At 36.1% G+C, this 17,309-nt stretch overlaps 1 protein-coding gene across 1 annotated transcript in view; it reads left to right on the forward strand.

The window, feature by feature from the left end:
- Positions 1-15,057, forward strand: part of LOC101744420 (WD repeat-containing protein 47) — a 62,464-nt gene extending 47,407 nt beyond the window's left edge. Inside the window, exons 7-10 of the mRNA XM_004929760.3 lie at positions 2,084-2,227; positions 9,553-9,708; positions 11,413-11,632; positions 12,163-15,057. Coding sequence (XP_004929817.1) covers positions 2,084-2,227; positions 9,553-9,708; positions 11,413-11,632; positions 12,163-12,308 — 666 coding nt within the window. The 3' untranslated portion in view covers positions 12,309-15,057. The remainder of the gene's footprint in view (positions 1-2,083; positions 2,228-9,552; positions 9,709-11,412; positions 11,633-12,162) is intronic.
- The last annotated feature ends 2,252 nt before the right edge of the window (positions 15,058-17,309 follow it).

Consider the following 17,309-nt stretch of genomic DNA (forward strand, 5'->3'; position numbering starts at 1 on the left):
AAACACATTTTATATACTTTTTTTATAATCTTTTATCATTTTACGTTATTTTCTTTAAATTAATCATTGGCAGATTAAATTAAATAACATTATTTTGCTGATTTATAATTTAAATTACTTTTAATATGACTCTTTTTTTCAAACATTTCGTCTGACAGGCGGTTGGTTGGCTTTCGGACAATTAATCATAGTAGCGTACGAAAACAAAAAAAAGTCAAAAAGAAAAAGCAAACTCGTCCCCCACTCCGCACACCTTCCTGTCTAGTTCACGATCAAGTGAACCTTACCTATTTATGTTTATTGAAGTACATAAAACCTACCTATCTAAAAAATCGATGTATGATATATATAAATATGAGTTTTTAATTACAAGTGTTATATCCAAAGTAATTACGATTTATGATGTAATTGATTACTATGTAATTAGGTTAGATTGTAATTTAGTTATATTGCAATTAAATACATAGTATTCAATTACTTTCACATCAAAAGTAACTCTAATTACAATGTAACTGATTACTATATAATCAGATTACATTGTAATTAAATTCTTTTGTAGTTTAATTACTAATTAGATTACAAAAGTAACTAGTTACGCCCATCACTGATCCAGTGTAAATTAACTTTGGTCACGTCATGTTGCAAGGAATCAGCTTATTCTCTATTTTGTGACGTCACGAGATAATGAACCAAACTTATAAAGCTTTTCGGTCTAGTCAGCATTACGTACATAACTTCTTGGAAAAACATTTTAGTTAATCTGATAATTTAATCAGTTCTGAAAATTGCTGGTAAAAATAAAAGGATAGTTCAATTATATTGTCATTGTCGTTAAAGGTACAACTATATATCATAATGTCTTTTTGTATATTGCTTTGCGTAAAAATGGTTCTATATATAACATTTTTCAATTTTTAAAATAGATAATCCCAATTCAACGCTAGGTTACATTGATTTTTATAATGTACATAATTATGTATACAAAACATTAATAATAATAGTCTTGAAGTATTGTTTGAAACTAGATTAAGGACACACATATGTTTTAGAACGGTAGGAAATTGTTTGGGTCTGAGTTACTGAATTTCGTAGATATGAATTACGTGTACTCATGACTTTATGGATTTGTATTTTGACAACTGACGGCTTACAAGATGTTAAACGGTTTTTCAACGCGAATGAACGAACTTATAGATAAAATAGTCACAATTACATATTATGCTTTAGTGCAATAGATAATCGCATCGATTAGTACCGACTGCGTGTCCCTTAGCGGCAGAAATGGGGCAAGTTGGTGGTACGTTTCAATGCAGTGCAATATTCCGTGTAAGCAGCAACCACGTACTCGTATCTTTTAAAAAATCATCGGAAATATTTGACCCCTACTACTACTACTACCGCACTACCCGAACTACTTGGATTCTAATAGTAAGAAATATACAGTACTATCTGGCCCGGCAAACGTTGTTTTGCCATATAAATTATTTATAGGAAAGATAAATAACCTAGGAACGAATTCTCGAATCCACCTGAAGGTATACAGAAAATTTCATTAAGCCCTTTAAGAGGAGTTCAGTAACAAAAACACGTACAAAAGAAATATTAAATTAAATTAAGATAGTAATTATTTCAGAATTCATCCAATAGTTTCAGAGATTATCTCTTAAAAAGATATATCTATACTAATATATAAATCTACAGTGGTTTTTACGGATATTCCGTTACTTATGTACTGAACCATGCATCCGATTGACTTGAAACTTTGTATCCATGTAGAAAATACACGTACTTAATGGATAGGTTAATATTTATGTGACTGTTGGACTCCATAATAATAATAATGATAATAAATAATAATGTTAATTTTAAATGCCCAGCGAAGCGGGCGAGTACGGCTATTTGTATATAAAATATTCAACTTCTGACATAAGTATAGTAGATAAATTTATATCTCGCAATATATCGTAAAGTTTTTCGCGCGTAATGCATCCTGGATACCGAATAGCGTGCGATTAACGTGTAACATGTATCTATTCCAGAAATTTTGAATTTTATTTTAATATTCATGCATCGATATCATTAGGTGGAATTGACGGTACACGACGGTACTGTCCGCGACGTGTGTTTCATCGAGGACACGACAAACAAGACCAGTCTGCTGGTGAGCGGCGGAGCCGGCGACTGCAAGATATACGTCACCGATTGCATCATAGGGAAGACCTTCCAGGTATGTTAATTAATTAAATTAAATTAATCGATTAATAACGGGATTAAATAATTTAGAACAAATATTTTGAGCTAAAACCGTCATTTTTATTTTGAATCGAATGCGACGAAGTAGTCGTCGTGGCCTAAAGGCTAAGACGTCCGGTGTATTCGTGTTGAGCGATGCAACGATGTTCGAATCCTGCAGTCGGATACCAATTTTTCTAATGAAATACGCACTTAACAAATGTTTCACGATTGACTTCCACCGTGAAGGAATAACATCGTGTAATAAAATTCGGATTCGAAAAATTATAATTTGCGTAATTATTGGTGGTAGGACCTCTTGTGATCCCGCAGGAGTACGTACCACCGCCCTGCCTATTTCTGCCGGGAAGCAGTAATGCGTTTCGGCTTGAAGGGTGGGGCAGTCGTTGTTACTATACTGAGATCTTAGAACTCGTATCTCAAGGTGGGTTTGCAGCATTTACTCTGTAGATATCTATGGGCTCCGGTAACCACTTAACAACAGGTGGGCTGTGAGCTCGTCCACCCATCTATGCAATAAAAAAATAATAAATAGAGAATTGTACTCTCAACACATAGTCCGCGATACCATCCACGCAGTCGAGGATATAGGCAGGACTGGCCCAGGATAATCCAGGAGAATGTTATTAGTGGATGCCACGACCTTCACCGTTGACTATAGCGATGAGTAATATGCTTGTGGATACAATCGTGCATTTCTGATTGAATAGTACAGTCTTTTTTTTGACATCGTTTCTCAAGATGGCTGTCGGGATTCCCCGTAGTAATGCCGTTTATAGGTCCGGATGACCACTCAACACCAGATAGTTCGTGTATTCGTCAGTCTATTTAGAGCAGAACTTAAATTGGATAAGACTTAATTATCGTAGCCGATAACTCAAGGCGAATAGAGTTCGCGCAGAACTCCCGAACCCATCTCGATCCCGAATAATGGGCAAGGGATGGGACAAAGACGAAGTCTTAGCTGGCCTGATCAATTTAAAGTTTTCTACTTGAGTTTGTTGGTAAAGAGTTTTTTTTTTGTTTTTGATCCTCTGTCATATCAAGAGTCAAGTAATATGAAGTTCAAAGATTGTGAATTAAAAAAAAAAAACGCGCAAAATCGATAAATAGTGCTCCTTAGTTATTAAAGGAGTAACAGTAAAATAAACATTATCTACGATCAAAAATGTTTACAATGCAAATCAACATTTTGCCGACTAATTAATAACATGAAATTCTAAGCTATTTAGATTAGCTGAATGAGCTGAACTCGTTAAACTGCGGTCTCATTATTTACACGAGAGGTATTTGTGAGATAATAGACGTATGTTTTTAACTTGGAAATTTATTTATTGATAATATTATCAATTGATAATTATTTATTAGTTTTCGTTTGTGAATGGCTCGAACTGATAATTTTTACTGCTTTCGAAAGCGAATGAGCAAACAAAACACCTGATAGTGACTGATCGTGATCATCGTTGCTCATGGTTAATTGACATCAGCATTACCAAACTATAGCCTGGTGGTAAGGAATATTTAGTACTTAAAAATGACGTTTGGCCAGCGTTCAGAAAACACTGCGCAGAGGTTTATTCGGATTATTATTGTTATACCTAAGTCATCTTTGGCCAATAGCGGTACTGATATATCATACAGACAATACTATAAAAATTAAAATATTTAGTATCGCATTACATTAAAGCCCTAACTAAAAATCGTATAACACGAACGTTCGGGAAGGTTCGATCACAGTGGGTATGGTTGGAGGTATATACACGCCCGAACGAACGCGGCGCGAATGATATCTTGTTACCTAATATAAGATTTTGATTTCGGAGAATGTAATAACCGTGCCTTTGCATATATATTTATTATCAAATTACAGTTTTTATTTTGGCTTTTAAACCCCTGCTTGTCATATTGACATTAAAACTTATAAACCTTGTAACCTAGGAACTTTCACCATTGTCTGTGACATTGGCAAGTGCTAACACATGTTATAGAGCAGCCGACGGCCTCTTTGCAACATCTTCATATAGTTTAATCTGTTCCTCTCCTTGTTTTTTTGTGTCCGTCTGTAAGTAATCCTGGGATATACAAGTCATCACTGCCAAAGCATTACAAGGGGAGCTGTAATATTTTAAAAGGAGAAACAAGTAAAACCTTTTTTTAAAACATCTGTAAATCCATTTGCGAATACGGTTCCCAGGACGAAATCCATTTGATTCGTTTCCGTTCTGCTGTGGGGGAAATTATTTGATTTCTTCAATGAAATATTGAACGGCGCTGACAAATTATGCACTCGGTTTAAAAAATGAAATCGTGTTTCTCACAACGTGAGCTAACGATAATATACAATATACAATATAAATATACAATATTTATGTGGATTTATTTCGAATGAAAGACTGCAATCGAATTAATACCGTACTAATTTCGTAACATTAAACATGGCTATCGATTCTATGAGCTAATCGCTATACAAACTGTTTAATATAAACTTACTTCGAGAATATATAAGTAGTTGGAAAATAAGTTTTTTTTTTTTTTTCCTACCTAAGCTGAGAGCCTTGAGAGGCTATATCAGCGTAACCCTAACTTTTGTAGGTGAGCTCACGGGGCTCAAACCTGATGACGTTGCTAACACGAACCCTAGCAAGAGCCGTGCTTCGCAGAATCTACCACCGGATCGGAAACGCGACCCACTGAGAAGATCCGGCGAGAAACTCAGTGGGCTGTGTCTGAGAGTTAATTTACTCGTCGAGCGAAAATAAGTTCCAAACGAATGCAATTTTATGTGAAACCAAGTTACGGTAGTTCGATTGCCTTAATTATAACAGCTTAGAAATTACTGATATATTCTAATTCTAACTGAATCAGTACCGCAGTACATCAAGCAAACGTTTGTGTGAAGAATGGTTTGTTTGCTTGTGGTCTGAGTGTTTAATATCCACATGATTACCTTTTACCGTATACACATAAGTATGTATATCAGTCTCTCGTTCCCATAGTACCGGGAATCCTAGTTTGGGACCCGGTAACCAGCTGTGATTTGTGCCTGACTATTTATTTACTCTGCAATTTTTCATACCAGTGTATTTGTTTCTTTTGCACATACCAACATTTCTAACTCCCAACTGTGCGACAACTGTGAGCAATGTGTGTACATGCTATTAATAAACCATCTAAATACTTGGAACTTGCAATTTGAAAACGCATGTAGTGTGCACGGATTTTTCCTACCTATTGTTAGTAACTAGGGGTGTACGAATATCGTTCGAATCGAATCGAATATGGATTTTCAATTGTTTTCGCGTTTCAGCGATTTTTCTAACACTAGCCTTAGTAAGAGCAGTGCTTGCTGTATCTACCACCGAATCGGAATCGCGACCCGCTGGGAAGGTCCGGGGAAATGCGCAGTGGGCTGAGTCTATGAGTTAGTTTTCACGACGAACCCTTCATAGCATTCGACGGGTACGACGAGAACGGTGACCGGTGCTTGGAATCTCTAAAAGCACTGATAGCAGATTGTGGGAGAATCCAAAATGACACGCTTGGGGCGACGGTGACTGTTTACCGTTTGGTCTTCTGGCTCAGGTATGTAGTTTCCGGCGACCACGGCCACTTATCGGCTCTAGTTTTAGGTCGTCGTGAAGAGCTTTATTCCTCACGTATCACGTTGCTCCGACGGCAAAATGGGACTGAATGACCTGTAGGGTGCTTATGTGTGCGGTCCGCGTGAGCGAACACTACACATGCACATGTCATGTTCGAACGTATGCAAATTTTGTAGAGAGTCACCTTATTTCGAAGGGACGATTTATTTACAAATTGTCGGATATAGTTGTTTGAGTAGGAATGCGGTGTCTTGTATTTTTGTTCCGCGGAAGACGCGCTTGCGTTCAGGGTTGAGGTGGAGGGTTGCCTTTATAAAATACAACTTAGATGTCGACTTTAATGGCATTCACGTGGTGTGTGAGTTCCGATAATCACTTAACACCAGGAGATAGAACATGACTCGTTAACGAATAAAAACAATGTGTTGACATTACGATTTTGCCACTGAATACAAAAAATATCCAAGACGATTCTAGTCTAAGATCTCACGTTTATTGTATTATAACATAAATGTATTTTCGTATTAATATAGCCGTATAGTATTTGTTTAGGTTAAATAAAGACAATGGGTCTCACTTTCTGAATTATCAGATGTTTTTCTTGTCCATTTGCCGTTGCTTTGTCGGCTACGAAAAACCTGACCGTAATCCGTGTAACTGATGTTTTGAGGTCACAGTTGAATAGACTCAAGAAGGTACAATGATCGTAATAAATACTCGTCCGAAAAACAAGTAATGTACTCGTAGATTGTATAGAAATAATACATGCTTTCATCTACGCGCTCAGGATATTCGCACAGATTGCATCCATTCCATTTCTAATATTGAGTTTTGAGGGGCGCACGTATTTCGGAATTTGCAGTCGGTATGTAATCACGGGTAGTGTGCGTCATGATCCGGTGGTTTGCTTTAACCGATTTTCGTATCGGCATGTGTATGAGATGCCAACTTTGCACACATATAGGTACACATATCTCTAGAATAATAAAGATTCATTTTGTAGGCGAAAATAAAGCGATATTATCAACATGACGTTCTTATTTAAAATGTAATTTAAATGCTTACGTAATCAATGCGACAGTTTCCATTAAATTATTGCTTTTAAAATGACGAATCAGCTTTCTTGTTCCCGTCTGCCTTTTTAGGTGGCATGTATACTGGTAAATGTGATATGTATTGATGATTACAACAACAACAATAATAATAATAATTACTGGCAACAAATCTGACACGGTCATCCGGCCCCAAATTAGGATGTCCAGTGTTATGGCTACCAGAAACTGATTTACATACTTATGTACGGTTACATATACATATATTTGCAATAAGCACCTAGACAAAGAGCAAACCTATTCATCACACGAATGTTTGACCGATTTGGGAATCGAACCTACGGCCCTTGACGCAACAGTCGCCGCTGACTACTGCACCACTGAGTCGGTGACACTATTACACTAAACTAAACATTATATTTAATTCGTTTTAATACCACTTTTTTTAATCTTTTGCTGTCTCAGTGGCAAAACATTCAATTCACTTGAGAGTAACCTTCATATAAGTCGAATTGGAAACGAATAGATTTATTTCCCGCACTCTCGATTGATCTATAAGAATTTTAATCATATTTTTAGTACGCGTCTTACGCTGTCGTACGAGAAATGACGAGATCAAATAGTTTTCAAAGCTCGTACAAGCATAGATGGGGCGGTACGTATATAAATTAGCCAATCTCACGAGCTCACGTAACCTTATTCAAAGTCTCACTCTGATATAAGAGCGAAGTAATGTAAATGTAAATGTGTCAAGAGATTTGTGTATTTTAAAATAAATAAATAAAAACTATTCTAACTATTCGTATCATCACAGTACAATATAACAGCTTTAGTCTTAGATTATCTTAATTTCGTAGGAATGCGGTGGTAGGACCTCTTGGGAGTCCGCACGGGTAGGTACCACCACCCTGCCTATTTTCGCCGTGAAGCAGTAATGCGTTTCGGTTCGAAGGGTGGGGTAGCCGTTGTAACTATACTGAGATCTTAGAACTTATATCTCGAGGTGGGTGGCGCATTTACGTTGTAGATGTCTATGGGCTCCAGTAACCACTTAACACTAGGTGGGCTGTGAGCTCGTCCATCCATCTAAGAAATAAAAAAAAAAAAAAAAAATTGCAGTAGGTATGAATCTCCATTGGAAACTCGCGCGATATAAGGTACCTTGTATAGGCATTCCATACCTCATCGACAACGAATGTCGAGCGAGATCTGTTTGTGACGCCTGACTCAATTATCATGCACTTTACCGATGCGCAACCACTCTCGTTTCCGCGCTGCTTTTTTTAGTAGTAGTGATTCACAATAAATAACGAACAGCTTACAATGCAACTGTTACTAGTAAATAAAACATAGAAAGATGCTCGTTTGACGTCGCCATTGTCGAGACTTGTATTCTTAGTTCGAATTTTTAACGTTTTCGATAGCGTAATAGTTAACTTATATTTGTATGCAATTAAAACAGCGCTCCTAGCGGCAAACCTAGTTAAATGTTCCAAATCCATACTTTTTTTTATTGCCCTTGTAGGCAGACGAGCATACGGCGCACCTGATGGTGAGTGGTTACCGTCGCCCATGGACTTCAGCAATTTCAGGGGCAGAGCTAAGCCGCTGCCTACCGCTTAATACTCTCCACAAGTCTCGTTTGAAGAAGGACATGTCATAGCGCTCGGGAAACACCGTGGAGGGGAGCTCATTCCATAGCCGGATGGTACGTGGCAAAAAAGACCTCTGGAAACGCACTGGATGACCGCAGTGGTTCCAGGTAGTATGGATGAAGTCTACTCCGGTGACGGGCGGTGCGATGGTAAAAATTTGAGTTAACTTTTACGCTATCGAGTACGTTAAAAAACTCATACTAAGCACACTGAACTATAATACAACTCGGGTTTTATGTATGTATGTGTGTTAAGTGTTTCTTCTATATTGTAGTTATTTTTGTATTTCAAATGTGATGGACATTTCGAAAATAAGGAAATACGAACACGAATGATTCTTGAAAGTGTTGTAAAATCTACTTTACGTTTTATTATTTATCTTTTGTTCTACTTTTGAAATGTTTTTTTTTTATCATTCCATGAACTTCTACATTTATTGATTCTTTAAAACAACGTACATTAGGTGTCATTATATTACGTATTCAGAAGTCGTCGTTTGTGGATCACAATCGCGCGATTATAATGCAGTATGTGTCCTCTAAACTAGCCTTATGTAATCTCAACAACACTTTCGTTCTTTCTTAAGGCAATTCATTAAGCAATTCAATATTAATAAAGTTGAAAGAAATGGGCAAATATTGTCTCATATCAGCTTTTATTGTTTAAAACCTTTAAATTTATTAAATTTGAGACTAGACTGTATGTTAATACTTTAAGTTTTGAATGCAGAACCCGCATTTCACACGTCTATGTACTCCAAGCTTTAACGCGTTAGTGACGGTTTTTATGTGTACAAAACTGTTCTGGCGAGGTTTATACTAGAAAGAAAAAAAAAAGAAGACACACCGTTAAATATGTAAGCGAATGACAAAGTTACACTGCGGTGTAATCCCGCGTGAACCTTCTCTAATATCTGTACGGTCAGCAAATCAAAGGCAAACTTTTCGTTTACTGATTTTAATTTTTTTTTGTTTTTTTTTTTTTACACAGGCTCTAAGCGGCCATTCTGGACACGTTTTATCGCTGTATAACTGGGGTGGTGCTATGTTCGTGTCTGGCAGTCAGGATAAGACAGTGCGTTTCTGGGATCTCCGCACCGGGGGTTGTGTCAACATAATATCCCCACCAGCGGGTCAGCCTAGTAAGGTAATGTTACTGCTTTAAATTTTTAAGTGTAAAATGCGCTTAAGTGTCAGAAATTGGTGTATGTTGGTAATCCAATAATTCTTCTATAAATTCAAATAGATTTGAAATTAAACAGTAAATTTTGAAATGCTTAAATCCTCCAAATCCATATCCATCCTTTAAATCCATACCTAATAATATCGTTTTTTCTCTTATTGTTTAGCGAATGTGTTCACGTTTAGTAGTGGCCGCAATTATTAGGCACTCACGCCAATTCCGAAAAAAACTTAAAAGTAAAAATCCTTTGTTTTCATTTAAAACTTCATAGTAAATAACCTTTACCTGAAAAATACAGCTCCATTTACCCGTAGTATTCCATGACACATTTAGATAATTGACACATAGCTGTATTAGCGTTTGGCCAAAGTCTAAATTAATTGGGCTTCCATTTAAAAAATAATCGCCTTGTGAATAAGAGTTGCAGGAGTTATTATTGAGAGAAAAAAAAAAACAGCTAAAAGATGGTTACCTAAAAGTAATGTAAATACACTTGTCATTGTAGTAAAAGTAAAACGAGGCATTTTATTTTATATGAACACAGATGTCCCAGTAGTCAGTAGCGCTTTTACGCCTATTCGTTTATGTTCGAATAAGCCTTGTGGAGTTTTATCTACTAGAGTTGACATTCGAAATGTATTAACAACATTGAAATAGAATAAAAAAATCGAAGATTAACTTCGTTTAACTTCATTTCGGTTTTTGACTTCAACATCCTTCTCAATAATCTATTTTTACAGTATCCAATTGTTTAATTCGCTATCTGTAAACTTCACTAGCTGAAAGTAAAATAATAATTGTCTCTGTGTTTACGCTATCTGCAATGGATTCATCGGATTAATATTATTGAACGTAATTGAGAGCGCATCGATATAGTCCCGTCCCTTTCCTCTCTTATATAAATGTCATTATAAAGTCGAGTTTGAATCGTGCGCATCAAAATTGTGCGATCGCGAAAAATAGTAGTGAATATTGAGTGCAGCTAATTAATTACTTAAACAACTGAAAGTGTTCATCACGATAAAAAAAGGAAGACAGGACACAGACCTACGGTGAGTTCCTAACAAATTACCAAGTATCATATCGATTGCGCTCTAAATCTATAAACTAAAGAACCAAGCCCAAACAATCTGATTTTTATTTTGTGGAACTAGCGATGATCTATGATCGTACGAGCGAGTTATTTTCCTGTGGTTAATTTATCGCTAAAACAATCTAGAATTCTTAATTGAAGCACTTCTGTCTTCGATCTCATATCTCAAAGTCGAATCGGGAACTTGAACTTCGATATCAGCAGCGATTATGTTTTGCGGGTACTTTAAAATAAACGGTGCGCGTGCAACTTTGTGCACGTGAATGAAGTGAAACTTCTTATTCAATGTGTAGTATTGTGGTTTTCGTTATTTTTCATCTTTAAATGAGATTGTTCCTGTAATTAGCGAATGCTGAATGAATATATAAAGACTCATTAAATACTGCATTAAAATATTGGACGCTACCCGTTGCTAACGCTCGCGCATGTGTTTGATTGCCATGCATTCACTCATGCTCTGTCTCTTTCTAGTATGGTAGCGTTAAACTTTTAACGCAACCTTGTTGAAAATAGCATTAGAAGTTTCACTTCAAAAAAAAATACGATTCTAAGGGTTATTTTATTTTCGTGTATAGGGTTCAGCGGTCGCGTCACTCGCGGTCGACCCGAGCGGGCGGCTGCTGGTGTGCGGACACGATGACGGAACTTGCGCGCTACACGACGTACGGGGTTCGAGGGCCCTGCAGCGTTTCACGCCGCACTCGAGCGACGTCCGTAGCGTTCGTTTCTCTCCCGGCGCGTACTATCTGCTGACTGCCGGCTACGACGGCAGGGTCGTGCTTGCCGATTTGCAAGGTAACAATCTATATATATATATATATATATATATATATATATATTAATTAGAAGTTGTCGTGGCCTAATGAATAAGACTCCCGGTGCATTCGTGTTGAGCGATGTACCGGTGTTTGAATCTCAGGCGGGTACCAATTTTTCTAATGAAATACGTACTCAACAAATGCTCACGATTGACTTCCACGGTGAAGGAAAAACATCGTGTAGTAAAAACCAAACTCGCAACATTATGATTTGCGTAATTACTGGTGGTAGGACTTCTTTTGAGTCCGCACGAGTAGGTACCAACACTCTGCCTATTTCTGCCGTGAAGCAGTAACGTGTTTCGGTTTGAAGAGTAAGGCAGACGTTATAACTGATTCACGGCAGAAATAAGTGGGGTGGCACCTACCCGCGCGGACTCACAAGAGGTCCTATCACCACTAAACTATGTAATCATGTAATTAATAATTATGTTATTATTATGTAATTTATTTGAGAAATATGTGAATGTACGTGTTTGAATGTTGATGGGTCGTTTTGTATCGCAGGCGATTTGACTTGTCCGTTGCCAAGCGTGCCCGTCGCTCGACATCCGGACAAAGTGATCTCGGCCCGATGGCATCCCGACGACTTCTCGTTTCTATCGACCTCGGCCGACAAGACGGCCGTGCTGTGGACCATACCGCCGGTCTAATAACGATACGATTATTAACATCGGAGCTGACACTACGGGTTTCTCGAATCGTAGCGAGAGTATCGTGTGCGTTCATTTTCCGGAAAACGTATCGTACGATCGCCCACTCATATTACGATAGACGATAAACATGACGTCGATCCGATATTCTCGTATGTAAACATTCGTGAAACTCGGCTTGTGTAAAACAGCCCTTTTAGGATCTTATAAAGAATAATAAAGAAGTTGCTTGTAAAACAATGAAAATTAGTTAATCTCGAAAGCAAAGGTGCCGTTGGTTGATAATTTGATATAAGCAATCATTACAAAAAAAAGTGGCTTTAAAAAAATTTCTATTTCGTGTTAAATTTGATTGGTATAAAGTTTATCGATGTTTACGAAAACGCTTTAAAATCTTACTTTCTTCTTTTTTTTTCATCACCCTTTAGTAGTCGTATGTATTTTCATTTATACTTCCTTCCAAATCGACGTTTTTTCCATTACACTAAATAAAGGTTTCTAGATTATCTGATTGGAAAATTGGTGATGTATCGTAATAATATGAGGTGAATTTTCGAAAAATGACGATGAGTGTAGGTACATTAAATTATCGTGTGCAGTTTGCTTGTCGATTTAATTTGTGTCGTGCCTCGAATGATGCGGTCACGAATCTTTGTTTACGAATAGTTCGATGCTTTAGGGCTGCATCGAATTGCATACGATTACGTTGCTAAAGTCGTTGATCAAAGAATATTCTATTCAACGGGAAATATTGACTAGAGCCCGGCGCTCACAGAGTTTTGTTTGCTTACTTAAAAGCCCAATTATTATCCGGCAAATAAAAAAAAAATTCCACCAATAACCATCATAGTCTTGTAACGTTAGCTCGCACCAAACACAACTGCACTTATCACCGTCTTACACTATTTTCGCATGAATTAAGATATTTAAATTCTTCAGAGCAACTAATAATATTATTTCGAATAAACGGATCCAGACTTTTAAAACAAAAAAAAAAAATCTATTCATATTCATTCCACTACATAAGAAAACGCATTTTAGCTTAACAGTTAATAAAGCGCCCTTAAAAGTTTTTAAACGAACGAACCACGATTAAAGTTTTTTCATAAAGAAAATTGCACTTTGCAATTCAATTTGTTTCATAAGGAGCCGTAATATTCCAGTTTGTAAAATCTACTTTCAAGACTAATGCGAGTTCATTAACTACTCGTCTGCAGATGAAAGAAGATTCTCGGAGGGCTAAGCTGTATTCACTTTGAGGGGCAAAACTTAAAAAAAAGCTTTAAATCTTTTCTATCTCGTCTATTTACATATGTGGACTGTTAAATAATACAAGTGATGATTGTCACAAAACTTAATTATACGTAAATAATTGTATGCGTGTTATTATATATCTGTATCTAAACAACATTTTTTTTTCTTTTTCAATTTCATAGTTGTACTTGTTTGAGCGCGCATTGTAAACGAAATTTAGCAGTATGTTATCCCACAGAAGATATTATGTGTGTTTTCAATACACATAATGTTTTTTCATGATGCACGTGCGGTAACATCAAAGAAGTACAACTTCTGACGTTCGTGTCACAAAAAAAAAATAGATTAATTTTATTTCTTTTATGATTTAATTATTATAATTATTTATTTAGTGTACTAATTATTTTTAACATTAAGTAATTGATGAATAGTGTACATTAAGATTTTAAAAAAATTCACAAATATAGTTTTTACCTGAATTAATCGAAGGTATCTCGAAGGAGACATGAGACAATAGAAATAGTTGACACCATTTTATCTGTAGTGTTGTTTCTTTTTCCGAGTATAAAAATCGTATCATTCGATGATATGATAGTTTTATCTGAAAGATTTAAAATATTATTTTCACAAACACTGACCTTAATCGATTAATAATTATTTACATTTATCATAATATATTATCGAATGACTTTGTTTTCGATCCGAAGACTTTTGTTGTTTACAACAAAGAGATTTTTAATTCTGTATTGATTTAGCCATGACATTTTTTTTTAAATTTTAAAATAACGTTATTTAATGTGACTTTTTAATTCTAATTGTATCGATCAAAAGAGAATGTGATTAGTATTCGACACTCGGTTTTCAGTTCGGGTGTAATATGTTACTGTCCCTTAGATTTAAAAAAAAAATAATTATAATGATTTGTGTGACCTTTCTTCTCCACTTAATTTTCGATTAAGGTGAAAAGTAAATTAATCGATACGTAATTAATTATTTTCATGAACAAAACACCGATGTTGACTTGACGTACCCTCGTAGTTTTTAAGAACTCCACTGGTGAATGTAATTAATGTAAATCTTAGTGAATATAACGTTACTTAATTATAATTAAAATTTAATTAGGCCACGCGAGACACTGCGCAAATGTTTACGATAAATACGCATTGTCTATATATATATATAAAATATGTTTTTTTTTGTGCTTCTTTATTATTTAAATTATACTTAATAGTGTCCTGTTAAGAAAAAAATGATGTTGTATTTATTGTTCGTTTTGTGCTTTGTCTGCTTTGAATAATGATGTTATGTATTAAAATTTTATTTACTGAATATTAAATATAAATTAAATTTTTGTATGTAATAACGAAAGTAAATCGTTCAGATAGCATGAGTGTAACGATCGAAATATGTAATTTTATAATGTTGTTAAAACCGAATTTCTTTAACAAATTTGTATCCATTATCAATTAAGAATATTAATCATTTTTATTTACGATATTGTTTTTCATTTCGTTACAAATCCTAACTTTTATATGGGACTTTGGTGTTTCGTGTGAAACTCTTCTCCTAAAAATGAATAGTATTTTTTCATTTTTTTTAATTGCTTAGATGGGTGCACGAACTCACAGCCCACCTGGTGTTAAGTGGTTACTAGAGTCTATGGACATCTACAACGTAAATGCGCCACCCACCTTGAGATATAAGTTCTAAAGTCTCAGTATAGTTACAACGGAGTAGTCTAACAGTTTTGACTGCCACTTGCCTAATTTAGTAGCAGTAGTGGCCTAAGAGGCTATGCGATGGTGTAATTGAACCGACTATACTTGGATGGGTACCAGTTTTGTTTTTTTCGTAATAATTTCACTGTGCTTAGTGCGAGTTTTTTAAAATTCTCGATCGCGTAAAAGTTAACTCAAATTTGTATTGAGTTAGAACAATGCTCCTATCGACAAACGAAGAGAAGCTGTCCCGACTCCATACAAACTTGAGTTAACTTTAACGCGATCGAGAAGTTAAAAGGCTCGCACTAAGGACAGTGAACATTTTTATTCACGAAACATTCTCACGATAAACAACAAAGCCGTGAAGCGTCTGGGCGTGATCGCGCCTGTTGTACTCGTATTGAGCGATCCGACTACGCCTTTGTTCAAGTCGCGTAGGCGATTTTCTTAAGTAAAAGTTCTTCTTTCTTTAAAATATGATACCCTCGAACAGCGTCTGCGATAAAAATAAAACTACCTTTACGATAACTTTTTTTTTTCCTACCTATGCTGATAGCCTTGAGAGGCTATTTCAGCTTCACCCTAACGTTTGTAGGTGAGCTCGCGGGGCTCAACCGGAGAGTTGCTAACACTGACCCTAGCAAGAGCAGTGCTTCGCAGAATCTACCACCGGATCGGAAACGCGACCCACTGAGAAGATCCGGCGAGAAACTCAGTGAGCTGTCTATGGGTTAGTTCGCTCGTCGAGCCCTTCGTCGCAAGCGACGGGTTCGACGAGGACTGTGACCGATGCTTGTGGTGCCTAAAAGCACCGTTAATGGATCAGGAGGATCCGTAATGACGTGCTTTGGGCGACGTCGACGGTTTACCATTCGGTCTACTGGGTCGGGTATGTAGTTTCCAGCGGCTACGATGAGAGGGTTCTCATGTCGTTACGATAACCGTAAAGTAGGTATTCGAACGAAACCTTGGAATTAATTAATGAAAATAAAAATAAATATTGGCAATCATAGGGACATCCGATAGAAGTGAAAACTTGTAACTTAGAGTTTTTGTATTAAAATTTTTGTAATTTCATTCTATTTACAATCATCAACATTAATCTGATTTTCGCATCTATTGATACTTCGAGCAACAATTTCATTATAGACATGTTCATATTATGGTCTATTTATTATTCAAATACATTACGGGCTGTATTAGATCATGACAAAATATAAATACAATTTAATTGAAATAACAATTAATATTCAAATACTTTTTACAAAACCTTTTGAATTTTACTTGTAAAGATATAAATAGTCCTAATGTTGCAGTTGTATTTAGCTACAGATTTATTGCTATTACGCATCTCGGTGACACGAACTCACAAGATTTCACCCATCCAAAAAACGCTAATGCGCAGAGCATACGGTAAGGTATTTACGATGTGTTATAAGTGTATACGTAATATTAGCATGTCGGTGACGCGAACCCATAAGATTTTTTCCTACCAAAAAGTGCTCAACGCGGCTAGAGATGTTTTCACTTAGAAAAACGCGAGATTAAGCCTTAAAAAGTTTTTTTAATTACATAGGTACAAGAGTACCTCATCTGTAAAAACGAAACCTGTGCAAATGAGAATTTAGCATATTGTGAGTCCGCACGGGTAGGTATCGTCATCTTGATTGCTAAAAAGCGTTTTTTGCATTACGAACAGTGGAGAACGATGTCCCAAGGCGATGGTATTCGTAACTCTTTCGTCGTGCAATCTGTTCTGCTATGGAATGCACTTCCTCACGAGATCAGGACTATTACTAACCGTTGCACGTTTATGTTAAGGGTTCGGCGAATGTTGTTGGAAAAGTTAGCGGAATCATCATGAACTTATTAAGATGAAGTTATTTGTTAAAGAAATTTATTAATATATTCCTTTTAATACTATATAACTATTGTATGGATGTATGTATGGATGTATGTATGTATGTATATACTTTTTGTAACTTAATATAAATTTCATTGCACCTACCACTATCCACTCTGCACT

The sequence above is a fragment of the Bombyx mori genome, chromosome 1 (assembly GCF_030269925.1).
Source record: "Bombyx mori chromosome 1, ASM3026992v2".
Lineage (NCBI taxonomy): Eukaryota > Metazoa > Arthropoda > Insecta > Lepidoptera > Bombycidae > Bombyx > Bombyx mori.